This window comes from Gopherus flavomarginatus, chromosome 1 (genome assembly GCF_025201925.1).
Source record: "Gopherus flavomarginatus isolate rGopFla2 chromosome 1, rGopFla2.mat.asm, whole genome shotgun sequence".
NCBI classification, from domain to species: Eukaryota; Metazoa; Chordata; order Testudines; family Testudinidae; genus Gopherus; species Gopherus flavomarginatus.
In genome coordinates, this window is record NC_066617.1 from 363,761,321 (window position 1) to 363,774,484 (window position 13,164).

Sequence of the window (13,164 nt, forward strand, 5' to 3'; positions counted from 1 at the left end):
TCTACTTGCCAGATATGTTCAGATACTCTCACTTAACACAGTCCTTTGAGAGGACTTTAGAAATTTGTAGTGTCTGACAGTTGATGTATCCTCCTAGAACTAACTGTACCCAACAGTACATAACTAACTGCCAGTTCAACTAAAGCTCCAGACCAGTGCATCCTTGTGTTAAGTTCCTGTCTCCACTGCAGGGTCCACTTTACTTTGTACATCATGAGCATACAGGGATCATTAATATGATTCCTGTTCTACTATCCCGTCTCCAACAGTGGCCAGTACCAAATGCTTCATAACAAAGTGCAAGAATTCCAACAGAGTACAGTTATGAAGTAGCCTGCTCGTGGTAATCGGGTGGGGAGGTGGCTTTATTTTTTTTCTACAGAATAATCGTTTAGTGTTTGATTAATGCCTGGTATTTTCAAATAAGATGAAGGGAGTGTTCCTTCCAAAAACTGTTTCTATCTTATCTAAGGTTCCAGTGAATAGCATACTGCAGAGTAACAGATGTTTGTAAAGCACTTTTTAAAACATAAGAATGGCCATACTGGATCAGACCAAAGGTCCATCTAGCCAGGGGCGGCTCCAGGCATCAACACACCAAGCGCGTGCCTGGGGCAGCAAGCCACGAGAGGGGGCGCTCTGCCAGTCACCGCGAGGGTGGCAGGCAGGTTGCCTTCGGTGGCATGCCTGTGGAGGGTCCACTGGTCCCACGGCTTCGGCGGACCTCCTGCAGGCGTGCCGCCGAATCCGCGGGACTGGAGACCTCCCGCAAGCAAGCTGCTGAAGGCAGCCTGCCTGCAGTGCTTGGGACGGCAAAATGCCTAGAGCCGCCGCTGCATCTAGCCCAGTACTTCTGTCTTCTGACAGATATCCCAGAGGGAATGAACAGAACAGGTAATCATCAAGTGATCCATCCCCTGTCACCCTTTCCCAGCTTCTGGCAAACAAAGGTTGGGACACTATCCCTGTCAGTCCTGGCTAATAGCCATTGATAGACCTAATCTTCATGGAAATACTAGAGAGACAAGGTGGGTGAGATGATATCTTTTATTGGACAAACGTCTGTTGATGAAAGAGAGAAGCTACATGGAATCGGACCTAAAGAAGAGTCTGTGTAACTCGAATGCTTCTCTTTCATCTTTTCTCTCTAATATCCTGGGGCCAACACAGCTACAATATCTGTACAACACTGTTAATTTTCTGTTAGGTAACTTATACCTTTATAGTTGGCAGTTATTCTATAGTACCTTTCATCTGAGGCTCTCTGAGCACTTCACAAACAAAGCCTGTTGACAACCCTTAGAGGTAGATAAGGACTATATAGGGTACACTTCTGCTGTGGAAATTCATTCACCTTTTAGATGGAACATGGCAATTGATTAGCAGCACATAGTAACATATCAATTTAGCACAGGAAGTAGATCCAATTAAAAGTGAAAGTGGAGGAAGCAAATGGCAATTATCCAAATTGGATTGAACAACCCTGATTCTTACATAAAATGTAGAGGGATCTTTAACAACTGGAAAGAGTCAAGACCTTGATTTTAGATGTCCTCCAAAAGATTACACATCTGGCAGCACTGTGGGGCATTGATTCATGATTGACTTGTGGGACTAGTTCTGCTTACAAAATCACTGGCAACACTCCCCGCAGCACACAAGTTTACTTGCTTAAACTAACCCTGCTTAATGTGCGAGATCTGAGGGGGATTGTAGCATAGCATGGTAAGGCTATAGGCTTCTGTTTACCTGAAACCAAAAGGTTGTTCCATACATCTTCCCACCCCCATAACTCTTAGGCTGGCTAGCATACTGGGTAGATGAGTGTAGCATATGCATAGATAGAGTGTTTAGTCTTGTGTGCAAAAAGGGCATCTGAAGTTTAACACTTCACCCGAGTAAAACAAATGGAAATCTATGGAGAGAACTGCTCTGAACACTAGTCTTGTGATTGTCAGGTTTCATGTGTGGCACATCAGTGTTGGATAAGGATGGCGTGAGTGCAGCTGTGGTTATAGCTGAAATGGCATCTTATCTGGAAACCAAGAACCTAACATTGGCACAGCAACTAACTGAAATATATGAAATGTAAGTTCTGTTTTTTAACATGCTCTACTTTCCTTTGATTTTTTTTCTGAGCTTTGCGTAATCAAACATAATTTCCTAATCACTATCAAAATCAGAACAGTATCTGTCACTTGCTATTAGGACACATTTTCTTCTGTACAAAATAAGTCAAAATAAAACATTAATACCATATAAATGTAAACTGGATTAATGTACATTAAATGTGTGCGTATTGTTCAGAGAAATACGATGCCTGTCAACTGTGTTTGGTACAGATAACATGGTGATTAGAGTGGGGAAGAGGGGAGGATATTAAAAACTTGGCTGCTAGAATAAATATCAGAAACAGTCTTTGTGCTTTTTAGTTAATTGTCATCTTAGTCAATCTACTATTAAATGAGTTAAATTATACTCTTCTACCTACTAAGTTTTGCTTGTTTAAACATCTTGCAAGAGAAGTTCTGACCTCTTGTTGAGGTTCTTTTCATATTGTGTTTAAGGAGGGAGGGCAAATGAAGTATAGAAGTCCAAGCAGAATCAAGAGGTGTGGAGAAACTAAATACAATGGCATATTTAGAGTATATTCATGATTTCCAGAAAATCACAAGGTTTTTAAAATTAACAATGAGCTCTGCATCTGAAAATAAGTATTTTGGGGACACGTGCTTTTTTTATTTATTTTTTTAAAGTTAACTACTTGTAATTAGATCTGATTAGTCTTTACAGAGTGAGTTCCTTTAACCTTACTGAAGGATGGTTTTAGTGAAAAGCATTAGACATAAAATGCCTTGATTTGCTGGAATCAGTTTAAAACCTCTCTGGCTCACTTCAACACTTCCTGTCCATGAGGTAGATACAGAATTGCATACAGGTCACGTTAGAGGATAGTCCTTTAGAATAGAGGAAGCCTAGTCAGCTCTGAATTGGCATCTTAAAAGATTGTGTAAGAATAGAGGTTTGCCCTGGGTCCGTCCTGTTTTAAAAAAAAAAAAAAAAAAATTCTTCTCCCACTGTTAGGTTATATGTTGGTTATCCTCCCTTCTGTATTTTAGTAGCATTCTGCATATCTCCTTGTAAACTGCTTGGAGTGTAAGCTAACTTGACTTATGCCTCTTTATTCCATGCGGACCACAGGACCGTCATTGCTGCCTTCCATCTTTGACAGTCTCTTGCTGCAGGCATAGCTTCTGCTCATGTCACTTTAATAGCTTTTGGTTCTCCTTCACTGTGATTTTTCTAAGTTTGTCCTTGTTTTACCTCATCGTCTTTTTGCCCTTGGGATTCCAGTCTAGCATCTGTCTTGCTTTGTTGTTTGGTTCTTTCCTCCTTGTGTATCCTCTCCATCTCAATTTTGTTCCATAATTTCCAATCCTGTCAGGGTTTAAAGATGTAAAAATACTCTGGAGGGTACTAATAAAATACCTCTTTATTTGAAGTGTGTGCTAGTTAGATTGAAACAGCTTGATTTGGATTAGTTAGGCTGTACTCTGTGGCAAGCTAAGGTTTATCACATACAGTAACCACTTAAAGGAATAATTGAAGACCTTGGATTTTCAGTTAAATCTCAGGTAAACTGATGCATTTTTGTTTCAATATCTGAAATTCTGGGTTTGTATCAATATTTGGTTCACTACAAGTTTTCACATGTATCTTACTTTTCCCGTATACCCAATACTGCTTGAGACTCTGTTATGTTAAGTGCTATATAAACACATTGGTCCCTAGAGAGCTTAGCTTCTAAAAAGGAAGTGGTAGTCGCCTGTTTAATTTGAAAATCAAGTTGCTGTCTTTGCTATGGCCTGTGGATTAGCCTCTGTTTTTTAAATATCTCCCATCACAGTGCTGCTTCTGGCCACTGTTCTGACTGCTGCTGAACTGAGTTCACTCTGTCACATGTAGATTGTGGCAGGACTAACTCAATGCAGAGCAGGTTTGGAGAATACTAGCAAGGGGCAACACAGAGGTAGGAAATTTGCAGTGCCTTTCCTAAGGCACAGTGGGAAAAATGGAGAAGCATGTAGTAAAGGTGAGAAAGGAGTGATGTGGCAAGAATTAGGCTTCTGTGGGTCCAGAAAGGAGCAGTTAGAGGAGTGTGTGGAGGCTTGGGGTCCCAAGGAATAGAGAAGGCTTATGGATCCAGACCAGGAATAGCAACATGGAGGTAGATGTTGGATCAGGTCTCTCCTCCAGGCACAATTTTTCAGGCTGCAAACAGGGATCCTATATCTTTAGTAGCATGAATTTCAAGTTCTTCTCTCAACTGGATTCAGTCCATTTCTGTGACTATGAAAGGTTGTCCTTCATTACCGACCCTCACTTTAAGGTGAATTGGTGAAGTTCAGTGACTTTGGGCCTGCAAACAGGCTGAGACCATCGTGCATCATTTTACATTGTCTAGGCCAGTGGTCTCCAAACTTTTTTGATCACATACCCCATCAGTAAAAAAATTTTTGAGCATGCACTCCCTGCTGCACTGGCTCTACCATTTTTGCCAAAGTGCAAAAAAGGCTGCTCGAACTCCCACCTGAACTGCCGAAGTGCAGCCAAAAAAAAAAAAAAAAAATCGCTCCTCCTCCCGCGCACCCCCAAGGATCCTCTTGCGCGCACTCCACTTTGGAGACCACTAGTCTAGGCTATCTTTTAAAATCCGAAGGTCTCGAAATATTCTAAAGTAAGCTTGGTTTTCAAAAAATGCAGTGAAATCTGCTCGAAAGATCCATTGTCTGCATAATGCTGTGTGCATCCTCATGAATATGGAGAATCATGGTCACTGTTCTGAATAGCTGATCACTCTGTAGACTTAAAGTGTGCAGAAGACTGTGACTCTTGTAATTTAAAATAATAATTTTCCTTGTAGGTATGGATATCACATTTCAAAGACCTCCTATTTCTTGTGCTATGAACCTTCTACTATCAAAAGAGTATTCGAAAAGCTTCGGAATTTTGATTCCCCAAAATCTTATCCAAAGTCTTGTGGCGCTTATGGTATATTACACGTACGGGATGTTACCACTGGCTATGATAGCAGCCAGCTTAATAAGAAATCGGTGAGTTACATGATACTTTGAGGAAAAAATTTAGTCTAGTGACTAATGTTTTAACCCTTTGACAAGGTGTTTTCCGAGCCTGTGCATGAATACATTAAGTTGATTTTATGATACAGAATGATGCCAAACATCCAGTATTTGGGATATAAACGTAGGGCTTGTCTACACTTAAATCACAGTGACACAGCTGTAGCACTTCAGTGTAGACCAGGGGTGGGCAAACCTTTTAGGCTCAAGGGCCACATTGGGGTTGCAAAACTGTATGGAGGGCTGAGTAGGGAAGGCTGTGTCTCCCCAAACAGCCTGGTCCCCTCCTACTTCCAGCCTCCTCCCACTTCCACTTCCAGCCCCCTGACTGCCCCCCCTCAGAACTTCCGACTCAGTCGTTCCCCATCCCCTGACCGCCGCCCCCCCAACTGCTTCCTGTCCCTTGACTTCCCCCTGGCACCCCGCACTCCTTATACAACCCTCCGTCCCTGGTCCACTTACCATGCCATGCAGAGTTGCATGTCTGGCTGCCGCGCTGCCCAGAGCTAGACTGCTGCCACTCTGCTCGGCGGGAGTGCACAGCTCCGCTGCCTAGAGCACCGCCTGTGTGGCGGCGAGACTGCGGGGGAAGGGCTGGGGGCTAGCCTCCATGGCTGGGAGCTCAGGGGCCAGGCAGGATGGTCACGCGGGCTGTAGTTTTCCCACTTCTGTTGTAGATACTACCTATGTTGACAGGCGGGATTCTCCCATCAGTGGAAGTAATCCACCTCCCCGCGAGGCGGTAGCTACGTCCATGGAAGAATTCTTATATATTGTATGTTTTCTTGAAAATACAGTGATGCAGACAATTTAAATCTATCACATTAATTAAAGTCTGTCCAATGCCCTTTCCACATAAGTACTGATTTCATTATAATGTAACTGAACCATGTTTGGTGAGATATGAACAAGTGTCCATCCTGTGAAGTTTTTTAGGTATGTTCCCTATCAAACTTTTAAAAGCAAATAGCTGTAAATGAAACGCAGAGATTTACAACCATGTTTTTCTTCAAGATGCTGATTAAAGGAAACTCATTTAAGTTACAGAAAAGCTCAGTAGCTTCAAGGTAATTTAAACACCTTTGATTTAAAGGATACCATCAGTGGATAAAATCTTTTTAATATTATTTAAACAATGGAATTATTCACTAATTTTTTTTTAATTTCCACTAACACAATCACAATTTAATTAAAATAGTTTTACATCTGGATAATTAAGGCCTGGTCTATATTTGAAAATTAGATTGGTTTAACTACCTCAGTCAGAGGCATGTGAAAAATCCACACTCCGGAGCAGTGTTGTTAAATTGGCTTAAGTCCCCATGTAGACAGCGCTAGGTCGTCAGAAACTAATTTTCATATTGATCACTTGTTCACATTGTGTCAGTTTGTATGCAGTGCATAATACTTAGTACAGCAGGGAGGGGAGATGCATGTTGTTTGTACAGATTAAAATGATGATGATTGATGATGATGTTCCATTAGGTGTTGCCTATGAGTAAAAACAGTCAAATGATCACCTTCACCTTTCAAAATGGGTGTGTTGCCACCCTCCGGACAAGTGGAACTGAGCCAAAGATCAAGTACTATGCAGAGATGTGTGCTCGGCCTGAGCAGAGGTGAGGGTTTCCGCTTTCCACGTTGTGTCAACACTTGGTTTGCTGAATCTGTCTTTTCTGTACAATCTTTATTCCTTTTGCTTGACCGGCCAATCCTTTTGCATGGTGAGTATTGGAGCTGCACCCATCTCTTTCAAAATATTTCCACAGGCCTGTAAGTGAATAGGCATTAGGAAAGACGCGTTCTCCAAAGACAAAAGCTTCCCCACCCTCCTTGCTGGGTGTAATGCACGTGACTTGACGGACAGGTGTTGAGGGTTTCGGGCTGTTAAGCTGCCTCCCCAGCCACTGGCATGCATGGATCAGCTCATGAGGCTTAATGCTAGCACTGTGTTAGCAATGGATAAAATGGACAAGAGTTGAATTTCAGTTGTCTGCTGCTGCAAAACCCCTTCCCCCCACCCAAAATTTTCATCCTGGAGCAAAGGCTTTTCTTTGACTCCTAGTCAAGCTCTGCTCATTCGGAGAGATCCATGAACTGTTGTAGACACCCACCCACCTGCCTTTTAGGGATCACACTATTGCACCTCATGTTATCTGGCGATGAAATCTTCAATAAGTTGCGCATATGAAACTCTCCTCCCTCTGATAGCCAATCTGGTTCACCCCTTCCCACTTCTTTTAAAAAACAGACAAGTCCCCCCCTTCTTTTTAGTGTCCTAAGTGCCTTTTTTGGGGAGAAGCATTTTATACCACCACATACCATCTATATCATTGTGTTTATTGCTCGGGGAAGGGGTTTAGGGTGGCCACACTACCCACTAAATTTTCTATAAAGGATTAGAGATTGAAATGGATAGGAAGAATATTGGCATTTACTTTCCAGGATAGAAATTAGAAAGACTATCAAGCCCTTCTGCTCTAGAGCATAAGATGATCAGCAGCTGCTGATCAGAAAGGCACTTTCTCCCCTGATGTAATAGCACTGCTCAGCTAGGTGAATGTATTCTTTGGTCTCTATCAGGAACTGAGTATTATGCTACACTGGATGTGCTCTTCTGTTTCAGTGTTAGTTTATATTTTAAGTTTTCAAGGGTTAAAGAGCAACCAGTCTCTTTTGGGTTCCTGGGCACGGTCAAAATGGCCAAAACTGATCTAAACAGGACAGAAACTAATTTGGCCTATTTCTACTTAATATCCGATTGAGTGAGTCAGTTCCTCTTGTGTCCAGTGGAAATATACTGTACAACAGGGAGTAGCAGGAGAGACATGCTGTTCTTTTTAATGGATTTGGTCTTGATTTTCTTCCCTTGCTGCTTTCATTAATTAGATTTAATAGGAGTTAAGGCCAGAAGGGGATCATTACATCATCTATTCTGACCATTTGTTATCGTGGGCCCTTAAATTTCACTATGTTGAGCTCAGTAACTTGTTGGACTAACTAAAGCTTCCAGAAGGCCTTCTTGATTTGAAGACTCCAAGACACTGAGAATTCACCACTTCCCTGGTAGTTTGTTCCAATGGTTAATCCCTCTCAGTGTTTCAGATTTGTGCCCATTTTGAATTTCTCTGGCTTCAGCTTCCAGCCATTAGTTCTTATTATGCCTTTCCTTGCTAGATTAAAGAGCCCTTTAGCACACAATATTTTCTGCCCAGGAAGGTACTTGTGTACTGTAATCAGGGTCACCTCTCAGTCCTCTTTTTTGTAAAGTAAACAGATTGACTCTAAGTCTGGAAGCTCAGAAGTAGGAACATTACAATTAGCTGAATGGCAAGAAGACTTCTAAGGCACTTTTGAGGTTTTTGAAATCTAATCAAACTCAGTTTGTTAAAGTGTTTAAAGCTGCCTTTTTTGGGATAGATCACTTGATATTACTCTAACATTTGATTTCTCCCTCTAGTGACAAAACCTTTCTGGAAGAACTACTACAGAAAGTCATTGAAGCTTTGATTGAGAATTTTTTGGAGCCCAGTAAGAATGGACTGATCTGGCGTTCCATGTAGATCTCTTCCAACAGTTTGTTGTAGAAGTGACTCTCCTTGTGCTGTATCATGTGAAACAAAGGAACCAAGTTCAGAACTCCATTTAGCATTAGTTGTGTGTACGTGTGTGTGTCAGTTACCTAACTGGCTAAATTCTTAAAACCAATAAAGAGGCAGCATCTTTTTGTCAGTTTTCCAGCAAAAAGCTATGGCTGGCAAATTGATTTAGGGGAGTTAATATCTACAGTTTCATGTTCTTTTGACCAAAAGACACGTGTATATTATCATAATGAAGTCAACTCCTGTAGTTCAAAATGTAGCACTCCAGAGGGTTAAGACTGCTAAACTCTGCTGTAGCGTAAGTCACCGAGTTTCATGGTGAATGAATTAATACCTAGCACCTTTTGATTTGAAAAGACTTGAATTCAAAAAGTTCTGTTAGTTATAAGTGTATTTGAAGGGAATTAGCAATCACATAAGACTGACAAAATGAGCCAGCTTCTTCATTGCTGTGGAGTGTGTAGGTATCATTTACTGTTACAGGTCTTAATTTACAAGTATGTTAAAATAGTTTCGTATTTAAACTGTCTAGTTTAGACAGGTTGTTATAGTATATGGTTTTCAGCCATTTAAATGTCCTAGTATTAGAGAGGCTTTTGGTGCATTGTATTTTTTCCTGTGTATCTTAAAATACAGATGTTTACTTAACGGTGAAACAATAGTGGCAACTCCATGCAATTTGATTCACAGCTTGGTTTTTGACTGATCAAACGGCGCCTTTCCAGGATGTCTTAATCAGGGGAAATAATCTGTGTCTTGTTTAAATTAGTGATTCTAACCACCAGATGCCCATTGAGCATAGTTTAATCAGTTAGCTTTCTTTCATTTTATAAAACTCTCCCAAAATATTCTGGATCTCATTCTATGTTATCTAAAAGCAGGCTGTTCTAAAATATAGATGCCTTGTGAATGCAGTTTTGGGAGGACTATGTGAAAATCCAGTTAATATTTCTCTTACATCGTGAAACTACAGTGTCCATGTTTTCTGCTCACTTATGAGAGAGGAAGCTAATGGAAGTTAAACATGAGATCTGTGTATTCACCCCTTTACTCTCACTTTTCTTCACTTACAGTTGCATCTACAAATTAGCTCCTGATATTGCCTGCCTGCAAATATTTGGTCCTTCCTCTAAACTCACTTTAATTATCTGTTTGTGTAAATGTTTAGCTATTCCTGATTATATAATTCCTAACTAGTCCCTTACTCTGCTTTGACTGGAACCTGGTTTTCTTAATGTGGAAAGTCTTCGGAAGGTTTCTGTGAGCACCTGGTCTGGGAAAAGTGCATTTTAAAAAGCATACTGCTTCCCTGTTCGGCCTCCTCTGGATGCTCATGTCCCTGGGGTGCAGACTAATGCTTGTCACTTTGTCTTTCTAAACTGGTGATAGAAATCTCTAAAATAAAACTCTGATGCTCTGGACATCTAGCCACTATGGTACTAAAATAGACTAAGTGGAACAATTGAACACATAACTACATAGTATGGTGTCTAATGCCCAAACATGGTTATAGGACTCTAGTAATATCTTTTTTGATTGATCAGCTCTAAATCAGTGATTAGCTGGGTTCATAAATCCCAAGAGGCACTTGTTTAAACCATTGTTTGCCACTATTGTTAAACCTTTGAATTTGTCCTCTATTATACCCTTATAACTAGGTTCTGTAGGACAGTGCAGAACGATGCTGTACATATCTCAGCTAGGCAGATATAAAGGACAATATGTTTTCTGTTTCTGTGCAGATATTGGATATGTTATGCTGACAGAGGCTTTGCACTATGACCATAAATACATATTTTAGCTATATATGAATGTACATGTACTGTAGGAAGTTGTTGCACAGATTCTTATTTTCAAGCAATGTTTGTTTATTTTTTTATTTTAAGTGATATTTCCAAGTTGTCCACACAATTGAGTGAAATTTCTCTTATGCCAAAAAGCGTTCTTTCCCTTGATTATTGTATATTTGTGAGTGCGATAGTTGGGGGGAGGAAGAAATGGGTGAAAGCAATGAAGCTTTACTGCTTTCACAATATTGCACAGAATTGGAAGGTATCCAAAGATATGTGGGGCAAGTCTTTTTAAGTTGCTGCTTGGACTTTGCATTTTTTTTTTTTTCTGATGGAAATTAAACTTCAGACCTGATTCTGGTCTCACTAAAGTGAGTGGACGCATTGCCATTAATTACATTGGCAGCAGGATCAAGTCCTTGGAGTTTTGAATCTTTTTTTTTTTTTTTTTTGTAATTCAGAAGAGAACAATTAATTTTTTGTGTGCGTGGTTTGAACAAAGCTAAACATTAAAGGTGTATGAAGTTGTGTATGTGGTTAGGTCAGCTTTGGGTATGGTGTAGCACATAGAATTATGTAAGGCTTTGAGATCTGCTTTCCTGGTCTGAATTAGGGATGCAAAAGTTTAAATGGATAACCAATAAGCTTGATGCTTATCGGTTTCAGTTAACAATTAAACTCTGTTGCTGCCCTGCATGCCTGGGGTCCTGGCTGCCACCCCAAGGTCCCGACTGCCACCCCACACACCCAAATGCTGGGCACCAGCGGCAGCCGGGACCCCACATAAAACATGGGGTTGCTACAGCGCCCTCTGCATCCCTAGTTCCCTGGTTAAACGTTTAACCAATAGAATTTTAATAGGTTACACGGTTACTTTTTTTACACATTATTTACATCCCTAGTCTGAATCTCATCCAGTATTAGGCAAATCTTAACATGTGCACCGGGCCATTGAACACATACAAGATGCAAGTTTTAAAATGCTTTTGAGACTGGATGAATCTGGCGGAGCTGAGTATCAGTGGTTTTCTTAAACTGATGATTAGGCCCTTAGTTCTTAAGCAGTACATCATGGATGAAGTGCTTTTGGAAGATGGGCAAGTGGGGCACCAGAATGACTGACTGTATTCTAAGGGTATAATAATTACTGGTGTTAAATCTGCTGCTACCATTGTTTTCCATTGATGTGTCTAATGCTTGAAGTATCCCTACTATTCCATTTGGAGAAGTTGTTTTCTTTCCTTTCTCTGCATTCCCTCCCCTACTTTTGTTACTGTGAAAGATGATCATCTTGTTACCTCACTGCTGAGTAACTTTTTGCTGTACCTACTGCCTCAGCACTTTGAACTTGTGCACAGTCTGGTTTCAGTTATGGGCGTTTTTAATAGTTTTTTTGTATTGTAGAAATATTTAAACTGTGTGTGAGGAGGGGACTAATTCTAAACCAAACCAGTTCTCTTTTGTCTGGATGTTTACTGACTTACAGCGCTTCCTGTTGATAAGATGCATTTTTAAAGGTTGGTGTCGAGCATTTCATCAGGTATGATAGAGCCAGTGATTATTTGTGTCTAGCATTTGAATAGTTTCATTCATTTTATTTTTTTGCACTGCTGCATACAGAGGCCTAATCCTATCCCATTCAAGTCTGTGGCAGAACTTCCATGGGACAAGGATATGATCCTTTAAAGCATAAGAAATTTGCCAGGCAAGTTGATGCTATTTATAATACACCTCTTCTATTTGTGTTTTGTATAAGCACCATCTTTTTCAGAATGTGAAGTGCTTGCTGTTCAGTTAGTAAAAGGAAATCAACAGCTTTTATCCACCTTCCTCAGTGGTAATATCACTGCTTGTCATGGCTCTGGAGGAGACTTGGAGCTGCAGCAGGAGTGGATAGCAAAAGCTGTCCCCTCTCTCCTGGCAGTGCAGCACTGAATGACTACAGGTATGTTCTAAAGCAAAACGTAGGTGAACCTCTTACTGTAGTGAGAAGTACAATTACTTCCTCTTCTTTGCAGTCAGGATGCTTTCCCATTAAAATGGGACTGAATAAGTGGAATACACTAAAACGATCTTTCTCAGCTGATGGCTGAACCTGATACAGTTCACCTGCAGGGTTCTCTCTCGTGTTTTGATTCAGTAAGACTTGAACGGGAATTAAGGAATTTAACTTGAGGTTTTGGCGGAGGGAAGCCCACAAGAGAAAGCGTACACTGATGTGCCCTTAGAATGCAAGCCCAATCATGGACTCCCAGGGCTTTTTGTCTTTGTGTATATGACAGATGACTTCAGTGAAGGGAAGCGACCTGAGGGGGAGCCAGTCTTATACTGGGTTGATCTTGTAACCCATTAGCGACGAGATTGCTCTGCATTTGTATTTACTGCAATACCCAGTTTCCCCTTGTGGCTTGAGAAGAGGGCATTTCCTCCCTCAGTGTAGTTGGCGCAGGTTGGTTACATGCTGGCTAACTTTGGTTTGAAGTCTGGGGTAGTCTATGATAATACACGGCAGCAACATCCCCGTACCGGCCACATGCAGCTCTGGGGTGGGCGTAAGCTTTGCATTCATCCATTCGCAGGGTGCCTGCCCACAGGGGTGCCAGCAATAGTTTTATCCCTGGTACTGCAGTG

General features: G+C 41.1%; 1 protein-coding gene across 2 annotated transcripts in view; it reads left to right on the forward strand.

Annotated features, from left to right (window-relative positions):
* Nucleotides 1-10,985, forward strand: part of PGM2L1 (phosphoglucomutase 2 like 1) — a 98,874-nt gene extending 87,889 nt beyond the window's left edge. For both annotated transcript variants that reach the window (XM_050935915.1, XM_050935975.1), the window contains 4 exons: nucleotides 1,959-2,088; nucleotides 4,925-5,114; nucleotides 6,627-6,760; nucleotides 8,602-10,985. In XM_050935915.1, the coding sequence (XP_050791872.1) occupies nucleotides 1,959-2,088; nucleotides 4,925-5,114; nucleotides 6,627-6,760; nucleotides 8,602-8,704 (557 nt within the window). In that variant the 3' untranslated portion in view covers nucleotides 8,705-10,985. The remainder of the gene's footprint in view (nucleotides 1-1,958; nucleotides 2,089-4,924; nucleotides 5,115-6,626; nucleotides 6,761-8,601) is intronic.
* The last annotated feature ends 2,179 nt before the right edge of the window (nucleotides 10,986-13,164 follow it).